General features: G+C 44.8%; 1 protein-coding gene, 1 long non-coding RNA gene and 1 pseudogene across 2 annotated transcripts; 1 reads left to right on the forward strand and 2 right to left on the reverse strand.

Moving 5' to 3' along the window:
* Positions 1-1,852: 1,852 nt before the first annotated feature.
* Positions 1,853-3,713, reverse strand: LOC137233056 (heat shock factor protein 1-like; annotated as a pseudogene).
* Positions 3,714-8,721: 5,008 nt separating this feature from the next.
* On the reverse strand, positions 8,722-21,722 carry LOC137232135 (uncharacterized). Its single transcript, XR_010946883.1, has 2 exons — positions 21,585-21,722; positions 8,722-10,190 (listed from the first exon to the last, which is right to left on the reverse strand). It is a non-coding gene; the product is annotated as an uncharacterized lncRNA (long non-coding RNA).
* On the forward strand, positions 19,895-21,772 carry SMIM40 (small integral membrane protein 40). The gene is made up of 2 exons (XM_067753409.1): positions 19,895-20,251; positions 21,716-21,772. Exon 1 carries the CDS (start codon positions 19,970-19,972, stop codon positions 20,210-20,212), a length of 243 nt encoding a protein of 80 aa, XP_067609510.1. The 5' UTR covers positions 19,895-19,969; the 3' UTR covers positions 20,213-20,251; positions 21,716-21,772.
* The last annotated feature ends 426 nt before the right edge of the window (positions 21,773-22,198 follow it).

The raw sequence follows: 22,198 nt of genomic DNA on the forward strand, positions 1-22,198 counted from the left end.
CTACTCTGTTCCCTGCCACACTGACAAGTATTTCCTTGGATGTGTGTAAACCAGTTTGAAAAGCATGGATTAAAATAAAGTATGTGTATATTTACCTCCAGCCTTTACTTTCCTGAAGTTATTTCTAAATAACAGGCAGCACTCCCCAACATATAAAAATCTCTTTCAAATCAATAAGAAAAATATTGACAACCAATAGAAAATGAGCAAAGACATAGATTATTTATAGGAAAGGAAATTCAAATAGATTTTCAACCACTTGACTGAAAGAAATACACTTAATTTCACTAACTTTTAAAAGTAAATTAAAATAACAATGACACACTATTTCTTGCCCATCATATAGATATAGAAGTTTGATAACACTCTCATTTGGCAGGGGCCAGGGAACGAAATTAGTACTGTCCACACGTTGATGGGAGGGTACACCGGCGCAACCTCTACAGACAGCAATTTTATAATATCTATTGAAGTTAAATATTTACATATTCTTTAATCTAGTGATTCTCCTTCAAAGAATATACATCTACACTGGACATTTTTGAGAATCTAAGGGAGCACTGTTACAAGTAAGGACTACCCCAGACACCTGCAGGTATGGTCACTCTGACTGTGAATTACATACAAGGTTATTCATTGCAGCACAGTGTGTATTGGTAGAATAGTGGAAATAACTCAATTATTCATCAATAGATGAATGTTTACATAAAAGTACCATTATCCCTACAATAGAATGTAACACAATGGTTAAAAAGGAGGCAACTCTTGTAAATACTGATTTCAAGATATGAAGTGTAAAAAAGCAAGGCAGGGAACAATGAGTATGATATACTACTGTTTATGTATTTTTATAGAATATATGCAAATACATGCTTGTATATGAAGACACTGTCTCTGGAAGCTAGCAGATTCAGGTTTGAGGGGCTCTGAAACTTGTACAATTCTGGTGGCCCTTTTTAAGAAAAAGAATACAAAAAGTACAAATACAAAATTCGGTATAAGGCCTGGGAAGGGGCCTAAGCAAGCAAAGGACGCTGATGCAGAAGCGTAGTTGGCTTCACAGTAAATTGCCTCTATCTGGAAAGATGCAGGAGAAACCAGTAAAAGAGTCTGGCTCCTGAGAGGTGAACTGGGTGGCTGCAGGACACGAGAAAACAAGTGATGCACCTTTCTCCCTGTGGGATTTTGCAGTATGTTACCTATTCAGTAGGAAGAATTCCTTTGTAAATTAATTGCAGTGTCAAACCAATACAATTCCTAAATAACCAGAACAAACAGTAATTTCTCAGAGAAAGATACATTTCTTTCTTTAGAGACTCCCTTCATTTTCAAGACACAAAAAGAAGATACATACCATTTTTGGTTGGTTGAGCTAAGGATAATAATGCCAACTGTTGTTTTTTAAATACCAGTAGCTTCTTTCCCTCATAAGAAGAAAAGTCTGGATCTTAAAATGGGCCTTAAGGTTTTATTTCTCATATACTGTTGATCATCTTACAGCACCTCCTTGCTGATGTTTCACAGCATCCTGTTCTTCTTTCAGAGACACTCTAGCTTATCTATGAGGAAGTTTATTATAGTTTATGTGACATTCCCCTCTTCTCTCTGCCTCTGTTTGCTCTGTATTTTGTTGTTGTTTGTTTTTTGCCACAGACAGAGCCCGTTGTTCTTAGATCTCTGCCTGTCTTGTCCGTCTGTCCATCCACCCGTCCGTTCTCGTATGTATCTGTATATCTCTATGGAAAGGGAAAGGGGGTTTCTCATGTAAAAATCCAAAATATAGTTCTATGAACACCCGTGTACTAGTCAGTCCAAGTGTGGCTATGAAGCCCCAAGCAAGCCTTGGCACACGGGGCCGGACCCTTGGTCTGGGGGGCCACGCCAAGACCCAGGCCTCTAGGACACAGTGGGGTCCCTTGCTTTGGGGGGCTCAGAGCCCATCAGCAGGGAGATGGTGGGGTCATCAGCGTGGTTGTCCTCCTGTGAGAAGCAGGAGCCCTCCCCCAGCTCTAAGAGCACCGGCAGGGCTTCCCTGGTGGCGCAGTGGTTGAGAGTCCGCCTGCCGATGCAGTGAACAGGGGTTCGTGCCCCGGTCCGGGAAGATCCCACGAGCCGCGGAGCAGCTGAGCCCGTGAGCCATGGCCGCTGAGCCTGCGCGTCCGGAGCCTGTGCTCCGCAACGGGAGAGGCCACAACAGTGAGAGGCCCGCGTACCACAAAAAAAAAAAAAAAAAAAAGAGCACCGGCAGACCACTGCCCCGCACGTCCACGGAGCCCGGGTCCAGCAGGAAATGCTTCCCCAAGTCAGGGCTGCTGCTCTCTGCCTCGCGAGGCCTGGGGGTCTCGCGGGCCAGGTTGCTGTCAAGGTCAGGCAGACTCCTGTCGGGCAATGTCACCGAGGGGCCGAACAGGTCCGGCAGGGCACTGGTGTCCACGCTGAAGCCGTGGCTAGTCGGCTTGGTCTGCAGGTCGCCCAGGTTGGAGTCCATGGCGTCCAAGTGGTCCCTGAGCTCGGTCCCCTGGCTGGACTCAAACACGCAGAGAGGAGGAGGGGCAGGGGAAGAAGCGGGCGACCCCAGACATCTATGGAGCGCGAGTCAAATTGTCCAGGCGGGCTATGCTGAGGCACTTCTGGGAGGGATGGGGTGTGGGGCCGAGGTGGGCAGGGGCGAGAGGGGTCACCCCCTTCCGCCCCCGCGTCTGTGAAGGGTGTGGCCGAGGCAGCCGGCGCAGGCTCTCCCACAGGATGGAGTCAATGAGGGTGGTTGGGGACAGGGGCGTATCCACCATGGTGGACGGGTGCCCGGGACCAGCATCCTCTGCCCGGGGGCTCCGAGGTGGGCTGGGGGGCTCCTTCTTGACTCGAACCAGGGTCCTACTGGACAGGGGCCTCTAGTCGTCTATGTTCCTGCCTGGAGAGGCCAAGGGACTACTGGGGTAGCTCAGTGATGTCAGAGACGAAGGGTCCCGAGCCGGCAACAGCATCTGGGGAACAGAAGCTGCGGCCGCTGTAGGCCATGCTGGAGCCGAGTAGGGGCCCGAGCCGTGGATGTGCTCCAGGGAGTACCGGGCATGGAATAGCTGTCGTACAGCATCAGGGGGATCTTTCTCTTCACCCCCCGGATCTAGTTCCACTGCACCAGCGAGATGAGGAACTGGATGAGCTTGTTGACGACTTTCTGCTGCCGGGCGTGCTTCTGCTGCAGGCCACCCACCTTCCGCCACAGGGCCTCGTTCTCTTGCTTCACGGTCAGCAGTTTGGAATCCATGCTCTCCTGCTTCCCCTTCATCTGCTGCACGTCGGTCAGCAGCTTGGTGACCCTGTCCTGGGGAATCTTTATGTCCTCTCTCCACAGAGTGGACACGCTGGTCACTTTCCTCTTGACCAGGGGCTGCTCCTGGCCGCGCAGGAAGCACAGGTGCTGGAACTTGGTGTCGTCCCCCTCTGGCTTGACCAGGCTGCCCTGCTCAATGCGGACCACCTTCCGGAAGCCACACATGTTGAGCTGCCCCACGAAGCTGGCCGTGCTGCTGTGCTTGGAGGACTTAGGTGGCACCTCTTTGGCAGATGGGCTCTGGTTGAGCACGTGGACGCTGTTCCTGCTCGGGCTCCAGAACGTCCGTGTCTTGGTTGCTCACGAAGGTCCACAACTTGGTCAGGAAGACCTGGACGTTGCTGGGCTCTGCCGTGCCCAGGCACACGGGCAGATCCATCCCGGGCAAGGTGGGAGAGGCGGAGGGAGTGACCACGAGGAGAGACCACGGGCCGGCCGCCACTGCGGGCCGCCCGGATGTGAACCGGCCCGGGTCCTGCGGCCCACATGGCCGCCGCCATCTTGCGACGGGCGAGCTCCCGCCGGCGCCGCCCACCGGCTTCTTTTTAACTTTTTATTTTGATTTTTTGTTCATGTCCAAAGTCTCCCTCAAATACAGTATACAGTCCTGAACTGAGCACTCCTATTTAAAAGCAAGACATCCACAAGCTGGTGGGCCACTCTGGAACCTAGGTGGGAACTAGTGGCCTTGAGGTAATTGAGTGGGAATCCAGACTTAAATTTTTGAAGCACGGAAATTCCCTGGCAGGACAGTGGTTAGGACTCCGCGCTTTCCTGCACGCAGAATGGCAAATTTTTTGAATCACATTCAAACGTCAGTACCTGTGGGTATTTTTTCTTGAGGGAGTCAGTTGCCTCCTGGGGGGTGAGAGTGGATTGTCAGTCTTCTGGGAACCAAATGGGGAAAGGGGGCTGGTGGTTCACTGCTTGGGATATAGGTCTTCACTAAAGGCCCCTGTGTTCAGTATGGAGCCTGCTCTCTGCTCATTTGGGCTTGGTGTCCCCAAGGCCAGAATCTGTCTGGTTTGGCCTTTCCCCAGTCTTCTCTCAGCATGATGGGCTGGCCTGGGAGTTGCCTGGTTACCAGCTGTGGGGGGAATTAACTGCAGGTATCTCAGCTTCTTCAAAAACTTTTAATCCATCCTCTCCTTGCACCTCTGCTTTCACGGGAAACTAGAGCTGTGAAATTCCTACATCTTCCCGAAGTTGTGCCTCAGGAATTGCTTCTTGTTGCCCACAGCTCCTGCTCTCACCCTTAGGTTTTGCTTTTTCGGATTGACAAGGTCAGTAATCACTCTTCTCTCAGCTCCACCAGCTTTACAGTTAAGATGTTGTCTTCTCCTGTCTGATATTGTCTCTTCCCCTGTTCTCTTTGTGCCTTTCTTATCCCATTTCAGGGAGGTTTGCGGCATGAGGTGAGAGGAACTTGAATGTCCAATTCTCAAGATTTAACCAAAAGAGCTTAAAATTTCTTTCAAGTTCAAAGAAATGAAGCACAAATTTGTCCTTGGATCAAGATATATCTTTGTTTGGGGATGAACTACTTCTGTAAACCTTTTGTTTAGCATTGGTTTTTTCATCAATTGATTCAAAAATATTTCCAAGTGTCCAGTATACTGCACAGACTGGACAAGACAGTGTTGGTTGCCAGCCTCATAGAGCTTTGATTCCAGTTTCTTTTTTTTCTTTTTTTTTTTTTTTTTGCGGTACGCGGGCCTCTCACTGTTGTGGCCTCTCCCGTTGCGGAGCACAGGCTCCGGATGCGCAGGCTCAGCTGCCATGGCTCACGGGCCCAGCCACTCCGCGGCATGTGGGACCTTCCCGGACCGGGGCACGAACCCGCGTCCCCTGCATCGGCAGGCGGACTCTCAACCTCTGCGCCACCAGGGAAGCCTATGATTCCAGTTTTGAGAAAGGAGACCCACAGATAAAGAAGAGAAGACAATATGTATATATATATATATAATAAACTGCAGTAAACATTATAATGAAAACCAATAAAAGGGATAAAGAATAATCGTATTGTCCTCCTCCAAATAAGAATTGTTAGTATTGGCTTTTCCCATCCCCCACCTCCCACTCATTTTTCACAACCCACTCCAGTTGGGCTTCTGCCTCTTACTCTCCTAAATCCCCCAATGACTTGGATGTAACTAAATACAATAAATTTCCAGACCTCCTCTTACTTGATTTCCCCAGCACCAGATAAGTGGACTTCGACTTTCTTGGGACACTTTCCTTGGTCTCCAAGACCCAACACTTTCTAATATCCACCTCTGTGATCACTCTTGACCTCCATTGCCTTCTTTATCCTGATGATCTTGGAGAAGCAGCAGCAGTGAGTGGTGGCTTGAAGCAAGATCTTAGTTCCCTGCCCAGGAATTGAACCTGGGTAGCCTGGATGAAAACCAGGAATCCTAGCCACTAGACCAGCAAGGGCTGGGGACTAGAAGTAAATTTTCTGTGGCTCTTGCCTCCACTGAAAAATGCATTTCTCAGGGAGACAAAAACTGTAAAAACAGGTATGAAGTTTATTATTAGAGACACAGCACAACAAGTGGGAGAGCACACAGAGAAACAGTTTGTTTAGTGAAGACAGAAGCAAGGCAGAGATAACACACCCAGAGAGAAAGGGTGTGGGCGTTCTCCCTAATGAGGAGGAGTAAAGAGTTGGTTAAATCGTTTATACAGCGTGGCTCTTCCCAGCCTTTGTTTACCTTTGGCCAATTATCTGGTTTCTTTTTCCACACCTGACCTGTCATAGGACCCTCCCCAACTTGCATGCACAACTTTTTTCCAAGATGGATTCCAGCCCAGAGGCCTATGGGGGCCCTTGGCATCACCTATTCTGGGGTGGTGACCCCTTCTTTTTGACCCCCAAGGAGCCTTTCTGTGCATGTACGGTGTCTCCTTTGCCCCAAAGATGGGAAATATAGGACCTCTTGATCTTTTACTCAAACAGGGTTTAGCCCCTCTCTGTTCCTGCCATGACTGTTATCTTAAAGTGTATGCACCCTGTTTCTGTTGTTATTCCTATTTCGAAGTGCAAACAGGAGGCTGGTTGTAAATATCTATCCTGGAGCCCACCTATCTCCTGTTTCAGGAAGTGCAAACAGGAGGCCTGTTGTAAATGCCTAGCCTGGAGCCCATCTACTTCCTGCCCCACTGACATTAAATATTGGAGCTGTCCAAAGCTCGAACCCCCTTCTCTTCTCATTTTGCTACCCTGGGAGAGTTCATCCTTAAGAACTGGAAATTTTAGGACTCATCTTCCTGTCTGGACTTCACCAATAATCCTGATGTTACCTTGCATACAGCCTTGACTCCTTTGCTCCTTCATCCTTTCCCAGCACTCTTGGCAAAGTCCTAATTCTCTGCCAACTCTGCCATTGCATGCACGTGGCTGAACATATCTGGAGGGAAAGGAAAACACATACCATGCTGACTGGTCTCATTTTGAATTTTTGGTTAAGTCTCAAGTACACCTTGTGCTGGCTGACAGTCATACTACATGTCCCTAGTCCAGTGGTCTTCACCCTGGAGTGTGCAGACTCCAAGGAATACACAAAGTCCTACAAGGGACAGGAGGACATGGCCAGTTATGAATGTATCCATTTTCACATTCTCTATTTCTGTATATCCTTTTCGTAAAACTGATTTACCTGTGAACTTTTGTGCATATTTTCATTTCTCTCCTCCTCTTTTGCCATTGCCCATTTGCCATTCTCCCAAGATGGGGAAATATAAAAACATCTGAGTTGCTAAACTAAAGTACAATTTGAAATTTTTTTTTTTTTCGGTATGCGGGCCTCTCACTGTTGTGGCCTCTCCCGTTGCGGAGCACAGGCTCCGGACGCGCAGGCTCCGGACGCGCAGGCTCAGCGGCCATGGCTTATGGGCCCAGCCGCTCCACGGCATGTGGGATCTTCCCGGACTGGGGCACGAACCCATGTCCCCTGCATCGGCAGGCGGACTCTCAACCACTGCGCCACCAGGGAAGCCCAATTTGAAATATTGTTTTTGAAAGTAAATGACTCTAATAATTGAGTAATGAATCCTTTAGCAAGTCAGGTGGTTTTCAATTCGTTGCTTTCAACAAAATTAATAGAGAATCTAATGGAGTTTTCAGCTTGAATATCATTAAAATACATTTAATGATGGCTTATTATGTGATTTTTGGCATATAATTCAGAAGAAGTTCAAAGAAGTGAGTGTCATTGCTATAATAAAATTATTTCCATTCCCATTTACTTATTTATGTGAACAAGAACTCTCCGCTTTTATTCTGATGAAAAGAAAAATAGATAGAGAATTGTTACTGAAGGTTGTCTCATTCCAGCTATGCTATTCTTATGATTGTTACATGTAACGATGTTACATGAACTGTTACCTAAAGCAAGCGCAGGTGCCTGAGGCACAGTGAGGCCAAACAATACCAGAACTTGTTGTTGTCAGAGTCTGGAGCAGAGAAAGGTTTATTGCAGGGCCAGGCAAAGGGCTTTTTCATGACTTAAAAAGCCCAAACTCCCCAAAGGCTTTCAAGCAAAGCCTTTTTCTTTTTCTTTTTTTTTTTTGGCCACACTGTAGGGCTTGCGGGATCTTAGTTCACTGACCAGGTATTGAACCCGTGCCCCATATAGTGGAAGCAAGTGTGGAGTCTTTACCACTGGACCGCCAGGGAAGTCCAGCAAAGCCCTTTTAAAGGCAAGATGAGGGAGTGGCGTGGTTAGTTGTTGCAAACTTCTTGGTGTGGGATCGTTTGTTCTTGCAGCTGTCCAGGTAGGTCAGTTCACAGGTCACGATGTTCCTCTAAACCTCCAACAAGACAAATGTTATTCTGTGTTCAGGTCAGGTCAAGGTCAGTCTATCCTGTATACTTGAAGCTATAGGCAACATTCTTTTACAAAAGGTGCAGAGCCAGCATGACTAAGCACAGGCAACAGGGCATAAAGATTAAAGTAAAAGGAGGACTTACCTGGTGGCGCACTGGTTAAGAAGCCGCCTGCCAATGCAGGGGACACAGGTTCGAACACTGGTCCTGGAAGATCCCACATTCTGTGGAGCAACTAAGCCCATGCACCACAACTACTGGGCCTGTGCTCTAGAGCCCCAGAGCCACAACTACTGAGCCTGCATGCTGCAACGACTGAAGCCCATGCGCCTAGAGCTCGTGCTCCGCAACAAGAGAAGCCACTGCTCACCACAATTAGAGAAAGCCTGCGCGCAGCAACAGAGACCCACCGCAGCCAAAAATAAATAAATAAATAAATAAATAAATAAATAAAAATTTTAAAATAAAAGAAAAAAGTAAAAGGAACAGATCTAATATGGAGTCAGATTTGTTCTTCCTTAATACAGAACTAGCTAAAAACCCATTAAAAGACGCATTGTAAATAAAATTTTATATGTTTATTGATAGCTATCAAAATGTATAATATATTTATGTGATTTTGATCAATTTGCTTTGTTGCTAATAGTTCAATCCAAAAGAAAAGTTTAAACATTTAGAATATTATGGTTAAAAGAAATTAAAAAGAACTAATTTTAAAAAATATATTTTGTTACAGAGAAATATAGAAAGATCAATACAAGACTTTCACATATAAAATACATTAAGAAAAAATTATGTAGTGGAAGTGAATGAAATATAAATTCAAGGAAAAAGTAAATAATGTAAAATGTCCAGCTGTTGAAGAAGAGTTTATTTATATGTTTTATCTGGGTTTTTTTTAAAGATTTTATTTTTTTTTTAAAGTCTTTTAAAAAAAAGACTTTTTTTTTTAAAAGTCTTTATTGAACTTTTTACAGTATTGCTTCTGTTTTATGTTTTTTGTTTTTTTGGCCTGAGGCATGTGAGATCCTAGCTCTCCGATCAGGAATTGAACCTGTAACCTTGCATTGGAAGGCGAAGTCTCAACAACTAGACCACCTGAGCAGTCCCTATTCATATGTTTTTCAAAAGGATGATGTTGAATATCAAAAAGCTATGGCATTGGGACTTCACTGGCGGTCCAGTGGTTAAGATTCTGCTCTTCCACTGCAAGGGGCACGGGTTCAATCTCTGGTTGGGGAACTAAGATCCCACATGCCTCACGGCATAGCTAAAAAAAAAAAAAAGCTATGGCATTTAGGTTCTACTGGTTACATTTAAAACAGTAATATAAACAGTCTTATTTTTAAATGTTGATATTTATAAGATACTAAAATTTTTACACTGTTTGTAGTTATTTAAATTTACAAGGAAAAAATTAGATATGAAGTAAAAGACATGCAGGAGGTCACATAGTTTTCCAAAATGTTTTTAGGGAACATGCAAGCAAAAAAATTGAAGACTAATGAACCAGTCCTGGTACTATTAGTACACCCAGGCAAGAAGGGACTCTGCCTTGAGCCCACATTTAAGAGGACACCTCATGTCAACACACACAAACAATTTCGAAGGGACATAGGGGTATCTCTGTTACTAAGGATCTGACACTTAATTCTGGCTCAGTGTATTAATTATCTCTTGTTATATAAAATTACCCCCAAACTAGTAGCTCAAAACAACACACATTATTTCATGATTTCTGTCAGTCAGAAACCTGGGAGAAGCTTAGCTGGATCCTCTGCTTCAGGGTCTCGCATGAAGCTGCAATCAGGGTGTTGCCAGTGGTCTCCTCTGAAGGCTCCGTTGGGGAAAGACCTGATTCTAATCTTGCTCCATGGATCGCTGGCAGGATTCAGTTCCTTAAAGGTTGTTGGACTGAAGGTATCAGTCTCTTTTTGGCTATTTCCCAGAGGCCACCCTCAGTTTCTTGCCATGTGGGCCGCTCCAAAGTGGCAGCTTGCTTCTTCAAAGCCAGCAATAGAGTGCCTACAAGACAAAAGTCATGACTTTTAATCTCAGAATTGACATCCTGTCACTCTTTGCCAAATTCTATTCAATAGAAGCAAGTCACTAGGGGACTTCCCTGGTGGCGCAGTGGTTAAGAATCTGCCTGCCAACGCAGGGGACACGGGTTCAAGCCCTGGTCTGGGAAGATCCCACATGCTGTGGAGCAACTAAGCCTGTGTGCCACAACTACTGAGGCTGCACTCTAGAGCCTGCAAACCACAACTAGAGCCTGTGGGCCACAACTACTGAAGCCCACGCGCCTAGATCCCGTGCTCCGCAACACAAGAGAAGCCACCACAGTGAGAAGCTCATGCACCGCAACAAAGAATAGTCCCCGCTCACCGCAACTAGAAAAAGAAGCAAGTCACTAGATTCAGTCCACACTCAAGGGGAGGGGATTACATATGGGCATAACCATCAGAAGGTGGAGATCACTGGGAGCCATTTTAGAAGGCAGCCTACTAGTCACAGCATGACCATAAGTCTAAACATCTGCTGCTATAATTAACACTATTCAAGTTGCAAGGAAATGTGTCTCCTTACCTCTTGTCCTTTATCATTGAAACAAAAGGTGATGGTGACCAAATGCTGTGAAGATTCATAGGTTTTGCTGTTGCTGACCCTGCAGATGGCCACTTGTTTGGGATGCAGGAGAATTTAGCAGTGATAGTGATTAAGTAACAGAAAAGACAAATCAATTAACTTGTCAAACCTTCTCTCAGTCAGTATGAATGTAGTACCTTCTTACATAATGATGTACCCTTTCCCAGTAGGGTCACAGTTGACCACAGTGGCTGAGGAACATGTTCCTGTACTAAACAATTAATATTACTCTTCAATTTGTATACATGCATATGTATGTATAACAAATATGGCACATGAAGTTACACTGGCAACTAAATAGGCATCTAATACTTGAATAGTTTTATTTTTATAAAAATATTTCATAGGATTTAATTAAAATTTCAAAAAGTTAAATTTTCAACTGGCAGCTTTCTTTTTTTAAATTAATTAATTAATTTTATTTTATTTTTGGCTGTGTTGGGTCTTCGCTGCTGCTCGTGGGCTTTCTCTAGTTGCAGCGAGTGGGGGCTACTCTTCCTTGTGGTGCGCAGGCTTCTCATTGCAGTGGCTTCTCTTGTTGTGAGCATGGGCTCTAGGCATGCAGGCTTCAGTAGTTGTGGCACGCGGGCTCAGTAGTTGTGGCTCACGGATTCTAGAGTGCAGCCTCAGTAGTTGTGGCACATGGGCTTAGTTGCTCCGTGGCATGTGGGATCTCCCTGGACCAGGGCTCAAACCTGTGTCCCCTGCATTGGCAGGCAGATTCTTAACCACTGTGCCACCAGGGAAGCCCTCCCTTCAAATGGCAGCTTTCTATAAATAACTTTTAATATTTATTCAGTATAATTTGCAATTTACACTTCAATTTTAATAGATGATTTAAATATTAGAAAAATAACATTTGAAAGCATGATAATAATTTTAATTTTACATTAACTTCATTATATGTCTTCATGAAAATATATTGAAATTATGTAAAGTTTGAAGTCAGTTGCATTTAAGTTTTATTTTATTTTTAATTAACTAATTAATTTTTGGCTGCGTTGGGTCTTCGTTGTTGCGTGTAGGCTTTCTCTAGTTGTGGCGAGCAGGAGCTAGTCTTCATTGCAGTGTGCAGGCTTCTCATTATGGTGGCTTCTCTTGTTGCGGAGCATGGGCTCTAGTTATGTGAGCTTCAGTAGTTGTGGTACGTGGGCTCAGTAGTTGTGGCACGTGGGCTCAGTAGTTGTGGCACATGGGCTTAGTTGCTCCACGGCATGTGGGATCTTCCCTGACCAGGGCTTGAACCCGTGTCCCCTGCATTGGCAGGCGGATTCTTATCCACTGTGCCACCAGGGAAGTCCTGCATTTAACTTTTAAATTCTTTAGCCCATTACTGTTAATAGAACATAGATTATATGAAAATCTCAGTTATAACAACATAATTAGTGACTTTGCAAAAATGAAGATAAGAAAAATAAATGGTTTGAAATATATATTTATTAACTTGTAAATAATGCATGTCTCTTTTAAATTGAGGTAACATTGGTTTATAACATAAGTTTCATGTGTACAACATTATACTTCTACTTATGTTTACACTATAGTGTGCTCACCACCAAAAATTTTGTTTCCATCCATCACCACAAAGTTGACCACCTTTACCCTCTTCACCCTCCCCTCATCCCTTCACCTCTGGTAGCCACTGCTCTGTTCTCTGTATCTACGTGTTTGTTTTTGTTTGGTTTGGTTTGTTCATTTATTTATTCATTTATTTTTTTTTTAATTCCACATATGAGTGAAATCATAAAGTATTTGTCTTTCTCCATCTGACTTATTTCACTTAGTGGAATACTCTCAAGATCCGTCCATATTCTCTCAAATGGCAAGATTTAATCTTTTTTATGGCTGCATAGTATTCCATTTAATATACATTGCATGTTGGCTGTCCAGTTTTCCGCATCATTTATTGAAGAGACTATTCTTTCTCCAGTAATGCACATCTTTATTTTGTTACTCATCCAGCCATATCTGGTCCACCAAAAGAATACCTAGGTACATGCGATAATAATTAAATGTAGTCATTTTGATATTTTTTCTAGCTGTGTTGCTTTACGCACATTCTTTTGTTGTTATGAAAGTAAACTTGGTAAAGTAAGAGTAAAGAACATACCTAACAGTTTATTAGCTTGATGATTAACTTTAAAAAATTTAGACCTATGATATGTGAGCCTCCATTTTTATTCTTGCCCTGGGGCACCTTCTTTTCTCTCCTCAAATCAACTCCCTCATGCCCAGCTGATGACATTACTTCCTAGTTCACTGAAAACCAGGGACAACAGAAAAGAACTTCTTTTTCCACTTCCCACCTTCTACATTTCTGCCCTTAGACTCTGTCTCCCTCCAGGCATCACAAATGTGTCTATCTAGGGTCACCCCCTCCACTTGTGCACTGAATCCCAGTCCTTCTCAGTCAAGAGCATCACTCCTACAATTGCAGTCCCTGGTCCCTGTCCCTGTCTACTTTGTCATTCCTATCAGCATATAAAAATACCAATATATGTCCATTTTAAATATCCTTCCTCTGAGCCCACATTTCTTTCTATATTATGCTGCATTTCTTTCCTTCCCTTTATGGCAAAATTCTTGGAAAGGACTTGCTGTACTCTTGTTGTCTTTCTCATCTACTACTTTGTCTTGAACTCTTTCCATTTCTTCTGTCAAGAGGTTGGTTTATAGACTCACAGACATAGAGAACAGACTTGTGGTTGCCAAGGATGGGGGGATGGGGGAGGGGAGGATTGGCAGTTTGGGATGAGCAGATGCAAACTATTATATGTAGGATGGATAAACAACAAGGTCCTACTGTATAGCACAGGGAACGATATTCAATATCCTGTGATAAACCATAATGGAAAAGAATATGAAAAAGAATATATATATATATGTATAACTGAATCAATTTGCTATACAGCAGAAATTAACACAACTTTGTAAATCAACTATACTTCAATAAAGTAATTTTAAAAAAGAAGTGGGTTATGAGGTCCATACCTCCTCCCCTTAAATCTAAACATGTTTGTAACTGTCTTATAACCAACAGAAGGCAGCAGAAGTCATACTGCATGATTTCTGAGGCTAGCTCAGAAAAGATTATACAGCTTCTGCCTTACTCATTTCAACATGCTCTTGGAGCCATGAGTGCCATGTAAGAATCTTAACTATCTCAAGGTTGCCATGCTGTGAAAAAGCTCATGCTACATGGAGAGGACAAGTGCAGGTGTTCTGGCCAACATCCCCATTAGAGAGTCAGCTGACAGCTAGCATCAACTGCCAGAAATGTGACAGAAGATGCCTCCAGATGATCCCAGCTCTCAGTGGTTAAGTCACCCTCAGCCTTTAAGTCTCCCCAGATAAGGACCCAGACATCACTGAGCAAAGACAAGCCATCCTTATTGTGTCCTTTCTGACACAGTATTCCATGAGTATAATAAAATGGTTGTTTTACACCAAGTTTTGGGGTGGTATGTTAGGTGGCTATAGTAAATGGAACAGTGTGTGTGTGTGTGTATGTATGTATGTATGTATGTGTATACATATATACATTCATATATTTCCTAGCTCTATTTGCTGAGAAGGCCTAGGAACGATGGCATCATAGTAGCAATGAAGATATCTGGCACCCAGATCTTGGTTTCCAAATACTACCCTTTGTTAAAAGAAGCCAGAGAGGGCTTCCCTGGTGGCACAGTGGTTAAGAATCCGCCTGCCAATGCAGAGGACACTGGTTTGAGCCCTGATCTGGGAAGATCCCACATGCGTGGAACAACTAAGCCTGTGAGCCACAACTACTGAGTCTGCGCTCTAGAACCCTCGAGCCACAACTACTGAAGCCTAGAGCCTGTGCTGCACAACAAGAGAAGCCACCGTAATGAGAAGCCCACGCACTGCAATGAAGAGTAGCCCCCGTTCACTGCAACTAGAGAAAGCCCACAGACAGCAATGAAGACCCAACGCAGCCATAAATAAAATAAATAAATTTATTAAAAAAAAAAAAAAAAAGAAGCCAGAGGCTCTTGAAGAAATGGTTGATTCCTGGGCTGAGTCAGGAAAAGTACAAATTGAGCCTGAATTACCTCTTGTACCAGAAAGTAATCAAATAATGTTGTAGACATTGCAAAAGGACACAGGAACCAGCTTGGAGCACTTTCTCATTTGCCAAATTTGGGATAATTTTTTTCAACCTTACTTTCTGTTTAATTCATTTTGCCAAACAAACATAGTGAAAACTTTAATCTGACTAATTGTGCAGAAAATAGAATTTGTAGCAAACATAACAGGATAGACTTAAGTCCCTGGCAAGCTGGATCTCCACGAGATCCCATAGATTGCCTTGTAGATGGCCTCCTGGGAGGGAGGTCCTAGGAGGGAGAGGCACAGATCTGCCAGTCCCTATCAGAAGCACAGGCTGCACGTGGGAAGGAAAAGCACAAAAAGTAGAACTGATGTTACTTGGATCTCTTATCATTACATGTGGAAGAGTTCTGATTACTGGCCAAACTCAAGGTGTCGTCTTCCCAAACCCATAGTCCTTGGGCATCCTGCCTGCATCCGTAGGGGATAAGTTTCAAGTTCAATGGTTCTGAAGCCTCTGCTTCACCAGAACCTGCAACGTAAATTTGGGGGTGGGGGTGAAGGTGGGGAGGGGTAGACAAAGTCATAATTGCTGGTGTCACCGGTGCAGAGTCTGAGATCCCAGACTTCAGGAGCTTGCTTCAGGAGGAAACAAGAGAGGGTGCCAGGTCACCAGCAAGAGCCCAACTGCCCTAAGCCTCAGTACTCTCAACCAGTGCCCCAGGAGTATGAGGGAGTTCAACAGCGGCGGTCTAAGGTCCCCACTAAGCTGCTAGGTGTCTGGGAGTTCCGAAGGCCGAAATGGCACTCGTTCACATCCTGTGCTTTTTGCGGATGACAGCCATAGCCAGCAGCCGATCCCTCTCGAGGAGTTCTTCACAGAGCTTGGCCTCAGTGAGACACAGGTGAGGATGCTGCCCTTCATCTCCTTCATCTTCACCTCCATCAGCGCCAGGATGTCCAGCTGCTCGTCCAGCTTGCAGGAGCTCCTTCTCCGTGGTGCCTGACGACAAGTAGAGTGGTTCGAGCCAGTATCAGGGAAGCCCTCACAGCCCTCCCCGCCCCCCACCAGCTGGGGGCCCTTGGGGCTGTGGCAGCCTTTAGCTCCGATGCTGCAGCTGCTGGGGCTGTGGCCTATGAACTCCACTTGGACCACCAAGCCCATGGGCTTCCCATCTTCTCCCGTGGGAATGGTGGGCGCCAGGTGGCACGGATCCCAGAGTCTGGCGCTGCCCAAATTTGGGATAATTTGTGCATGAAATTAATGATGATAGTAACTAACTACAATTAATTAAATAAAATAGAAATGCATGGGTCCAGGCAATATAAGTAAATATAGTAGTAATGGATTACAAGTTATTGAGTAAAATTGGAATCCATGAGTCCATATGATATAAATAAATAAATGAATAAATGAGGGAGAAAGAAATGTTCTTTTATAGTCGATTGTTGACTGAAAACTGAAGAAGAAATGACGGAGTAAAAAAAAAAAAAATCACCATTTAATAAACATCATTGGGCTTCCCTGGTGGCGCAGTAGTTAAGAATCTGCCTGGCAATGCAAGGGACACGGGTTCGAGCCCTGGCCCGGGAAGATCCCACATGCCGCGGAGCAACTAAGCCCGTGCACCACAACTACTGAGCCTGAGCTCTAGAGCCCACAAGCCACAGCTACTGAGCCCACGTGCCACAACTACTGAAGCCTGCACGCCTAGAGCCCGTGCCCCACAACAAGAGAAGCCACGACAATGAGAAGCCACAACGAAGAGTAGCCCCCGCTCACCGCAACTAGAGAAAGCGTGCGCACAGCAACGAAAGACCCAACGCAGCCAAAAATAAATAAATAAATAAATTTTAAAAATAAAAATAAACATCGTCATGCTTATTCCGATGAGAGTCATAAAGGGATGCTAAGGCAGGTAGGTGGAGATTTGGTGATGTGCCAGATACTTAGGAATTACAAAGGGACAGTTAGGACTTTAAGGTGGAGAACCTGCCAGACTGGTTTGGCAGCATCAGGAGTGGGATGGTTTTGCCTCCAGCAACTTCTGATGTGATACACAAAGGCCGCATCATTTCTCTCTTGCCCCAACATGTACTTAGGTTGGAGAGATTGTACAGAAATGAAAAGCCTGTACTCTTTAAAACTAATTCATGAAAGAGAAAGACAGAAGAACTGCCCACATTGAAGGAGTCTGCAGATATGTGACTACCAAATGCGATTTGTGATCCTGGACCAAAAAGGACAGAGGCATTAGTGGGACAGCTGATGAACTCTGAATTGTACCTATAATTAGATAGTGGTGTTGACTTCCTGATTAGGATGGTGTATTTGTTTGCTAGGGCTGCCATAACAAAGTACCACAAACGGGGTGGCTTAAACAGTAGAAATTTATTTTCTTACAGTTCTGAAAGCTAGAAGTCAGAAATCAAAGAGTCAGCAGGGTTGGTTCTCTCTGAGGGCTGTGACAGAAGTCTCTTCCATGCCTCTCCCCTAGATTCTGGTGGTTTGCTGGCAATCTTTGGCGTTCCTTGGCTTGTAGACACATCAACCCTATCTCTGCCTTCACATTCACATGACATTCTGGTCTTGACATATGCTGGTCTGGACGTGATGTTCTGGTCTGGACATGTCTGTGTCCAAATTTCCCCTTTTTATAAGGACATCAGTCATATTGGATTAAGGGTCCACCCTACTGCAGTATGACCTCATTTTATTTTAACCAATTACATCTGCAACAACCCTATTTCCAAATAAGGTCATATTCTGAGGTACTGGGAGTTAGGGCTTCACTATCTGAATTTTGAAGGGACACAATTCAACCCATAATAGATGGTTATATTGGGGTTGAGAGAAATAAGCAAATATAACCAAATGTTGACAAATGGGGAATCAGGGTGAAAAGGATACCAGAGTTCCCGATACTGTTCTTAAGTGTTTTCTGTAAGTTTGAAATTATTTCAAAAAATTTTTTAAATTCAATAAAGTGCTGAGTTTATGTATTACACAAGATCTTAGTGCTGAACCTATCATGGGGAAGGAACTATAAGGAGATGATAAAGGTGTTTGGGTGGCCTTATTGCAAACTTGCCTGAGACATAGTGAGGGTATCAGAAATTAATACATTATGTTTACACAGCACTTCATAATTTACAAAAAAAAAATCTTATTTCGTTTGTCCCTCCTGACAACTTTGTGAGGCAAGACTTTTTCAATTTTAAAGAAAAACTAAAGAAAGGTCAGCTGACTGGCCCAAGGTCTCCATCATACAACTGTTAAAGGTAAACTGAGGCATGTTAAAATTTTAAGTTTGAGTAAAAAATGCATTCAAATGGGCCCGCACCAAACCAGAAGTGGTTATGAGCGCTCCTCAGACCTCAGCCAGAGGAAAAACTTAAATGGAGAAAGTGTGGAAACAGAGAAAGGAAATTATTTGATTGGCTATAGCTTAGCCTAGTTGGCTGTGTGTGATTGGTTGTCCTTTAGTGTTTTTTTGTTTCGTTTTGATGTTTTGATTTTGTTTTTGTGTTGCCTGTGCCTCCCAGCATGCAGGATCTTAGTTCCCCAAACAGGGATCGAACCTGTGCCCCCTGGAGTGGAAGTGCTGAGTCCTAACCACTGGACTGCCAGGGAATTCCCTCCCTTGGCATCTTGATTACATGACCTTGAGGCATTTACAGGTTTAGATTTTGGCTTGCTTAAGTAGGCCGCCATGACATTAGAGCCACTCAGTCTGATGGCCTCCTTGTTTAATTAACACAACTAATAAATGATTAGTTTGGACCCTGATCCAGTTTTTTTTTGACTTGTAATGACCTCCTGTGGCGGTAGCAAACGATAACACGAGTTGACTCTAAACAAAACTGTGACTTCCCTGGTGGTCCAGTGGGTAAGGCTCCACGCTCCCAATGCAGGGGACACTGTACGATCCCTGGTCGGGAACTAGATCCCACATGTATGCCTCAACGAAGTCAGCATGCCACAACTACAACCCAGCGCAGTCAAAATAAATAAACAAATATTTTAAAAACAACAACAACAAAAAACCTGTGACATCCTTTGTACCATTTTGGGTAAACAAGTTCTTCCCAAGAAAACAATATCTTCTTATTAAGATCAAACTGGAGTTTAGGTAAGAGACCATAGAGGCTCCAGATACGAGGTTCACTATGGACCCTTTCCTCCGCTGTCCACACTCCACCCCCCAACCACCACCTACGGGGCGGGTGTGGGCCGGTCTCCATATGGACTTCGATTTCCCTCACGAACTTTCAGGCCAGTGCCTGGGGAACAGGGTCCAGAAAAGGCCTTCAACCCGTGCCACAATACAGCCTCTTGGACATTTCCCACCAACTCTCAGGCCACGCCCCTCACGCACAAGCTCGCTCTTCCTTATTATTGCCCCAATAGTTAAGTCCCAATCATTCTCCTTCGCACCGCTGGCCAATCATGTTCTTTCTCTTTTTATAAACCTCCGCCCTGGCTCCTGCAGTCCAATGATTGATATAATCGTCTTCAAAGTCACGAAGCAAGAGTGCGGGGTTTCAGCGCCGCAACCTCGGGGCCCCACAGACCTGGGGAAGAACTACGAGCCTGCGCGGACTGTAGCCACCGCTGCTCGCTCTCCCCCTTCCCCCCACCTAGGTTAGGCGTGTCCCCCCCCCCCCCACCCAATGTAAAGCTGAAAAGGGCCTTAGGTGCTTGACTAGCATACTAGGTCCACTTGCTCCCTCTGTCTGTAGGGGCCCAAGACCTTGAGCCTTAAGCTTAGAGGCCCAGAATGACTTGGTCAGCTCCAGCTGGCATGTCTCTGTTGGGCCTTCAGCTTCCGAAACACAGAATTATAAAACGGTAAAGCTGGACAGACTTTAGGAATTGTTTAATCCAGACCATTCACATTGCACTGACTGTTCCAAAGGCTCAGAGGCCCTCCTCTCCTTTCTTTCTCTTGGTTGGGGGAATTAGGGTCAAGCTCCGCTGGTGCAGGACTTGCCAACACCACGTCCCTTAATCCTGGCCAGGCTGAGTAAGGGCTTCCATCCCAGCCTCCGTGCTCCAGCCAGCTGTCACATAGTGGGTTAAGATGGCTGAGGAGGAGGGTGATGTGGACGAGGAGGACGTGTTCCTGGCGTTTGCCCGGAGGCCCTCTCCTCCCAGGGGTCCCCTGCGGCAGGCCATGGACAAGGCCTTCTTTATCTTCCTGGTCCTCACCCTGACACTACTGATGCTGGAGGCTGTTTATAAGCTGCTATGGCTGTTACCATGGGCAAAGTTTGGGGACTGGCTCCTGAGAACACCTCAGATGGAGGAGGAGCTGGAACTGTGACCGCCTTTCCTATAAACGTCCTCTTTCCCTGCCACAGAGGTGAGAGGGGAGAAAGGGGGAAATGGGGGCTTTGGAGGGACACTTGGAGAGCTGAGAGCAGCTATCTTAAAATTTCTGCACCTATACTCCGGGAATTAATTTTGAAAAAGTTTATAATCCTCAGGTATTTTTAAGTAAGCACCTAAAACTTTTCATCATACATTAACATTGTTTCAAGGATGTAATTCCTGGCATACAAAAAATATTCACATTTTAAAATAAAACAATTAAATCAATCTTTTGTGTGTCCAGGGGAGTTGAAATATCAGAGTGACTTGATATTCACCACCACTCGTTTAAAAATATAATTGGGAATCCTTCCTTTTCTTCTTCCATCATTCTCTTTTCTCCTAGAACTTCTATTACCATTCTACTTCTCCACAGACAATTTTATCCTTTTATACTTGAAAGTCTTTTATTGACCAATCTATCACTCTTTCCTACATAAACATATATATTAATTGAGATGAAAAATATTTTTCTTTCTTGTGACCATAAGACTCTAGTTTTTTAGAAAAATTTCTTCTGGGTTATCATTACAATTATTATGTGAGCAGAACTGATTAAATAGCATAAAGATTGTACACATTTTCATAATTGTTAATATTAAAGGTACATTTTTTTTCTGTTTCAGCTTGCAGGATCTTAGTTCCCTGACCAGGGATCAAACCCCAGCACCCTGCTTGGCAACACAGAGTCCTAACCACTGGACTGCCAGGGAACTACCTAAAAGTACATTTTAAGTGAGATAGACGAGGTGGTGCTCATGGTGCCTTGAAGAAACAGGTTACATGTCTCTTTATTTAAGACAAAGTAAGGGAATTCCCTGGCCGTCCAGTGGTCAAAAGAAAAACAAACACAAACAAACAAAACGAAAAAACAAACAACAAAAAACAAGGTAACATCCTGAGATTTCATGATTGAGAACTACAGTATCCTTTTTTTTTTTTTTTTAAGAGGGAGAAAGTCTATTGTAAAAGAGAAAAGGAAGAAGGAGAAGCTCTACTGCAGGAATTTACTGAGGAAAACAAATTTTGGGAAAATTGAGAATCTGGAAATTAAGTCCCTTATATCTCCCAAATCCGAGTACCCTTGGGCAAGTCTTCATGTCCCCCAATTTGAAGACTTAGATGACTGGAGAGAAGTGGTGTGGGATTCTTTAATGGAAGGGAGAGTTTGAGGTTCTGGGACTCTGAGGGCTTGGGGATGTAAGGGTCTGTGGTCCCAGAAAGTGGCAAGATGCTCACCATCTGTGGAATTCGCAAGGATGCAGGATGTGGGAAACTCAGCAGTTGGAACCGTATTAACATTTCCGCTTTCCCCAGAAGCTCACCTTTGGACCCAGCTCTGCCTCCACGAGTCCCTCCAGCTTCCCTAAAGCTGGGTTAGGTGGGGGGGGGGGGGGGGGGGGGCGGGCAAGGCGGGCGTCAAAGTCGTTTTCTTCTCTCTTCCTTCTTTCATCAGCTCTCTCAGAGGAAGAGGACGAGAGAGACTCGAGGTATTTTACGAGCCTCATTTCGTCTCACAGCCCTCACAGCGGCAATTGGCACAGATTCTTCTCAGAACCCCCTCCCCACATCGCCCGTCCTCAGGCCCTGGAGCCCCTGGACAAAGCACGGCCTCCTGGTCATCAGCGCCTGCGCCTCGGGAATCCCCTCCAGAAAAGGAAAGAGAACCATCCAGGTCCCACCTACTTGGTTGGTCATTAGTTCTGTGGTGGAGCTTGAAAAGCAAACCAACAACAATAGCAGTAATAATAACACATTTGTACAGTGTGTTGTGCTCATTTGTATGCATGTGTTATGACTTCAAGATTGGGAGATGTAGGCAACTGGATGTAGAAATAGCTTCTGGACAGCGACAAGGGAGCGCACAGCCCATAGAAAGGAATGACAAGCACATTCGATTAAGCCGTGGAAACTGGTACCTGGCAGGTAGGAAAGCAGC

Source organism: Pseudorca crassidens, chromosome 10 (assembly GCF_039906515.1).
Source record: "Pseudorca crassidens isolate mPseCra1 chromosome 10, mPseCra1.hap1, whole genome shotgun sequence".
Lineage (NCBI taxonomy): Eukaryota > Metazoa > Chordata > Mammalia > Artiodactyla > Delphinidae > Pseudorca > Pseudorca crassidens.

Bases quoted from the DNA above. Each gene is read 5' to 3' on its own strand.
- SMIM40 (XM_067753409.1), top strand. From the start codon at position 19,970: ATGGCTGAGGAGGAGGGTGATGTGGACGAGGAGGACGTGTTCCTGGCG.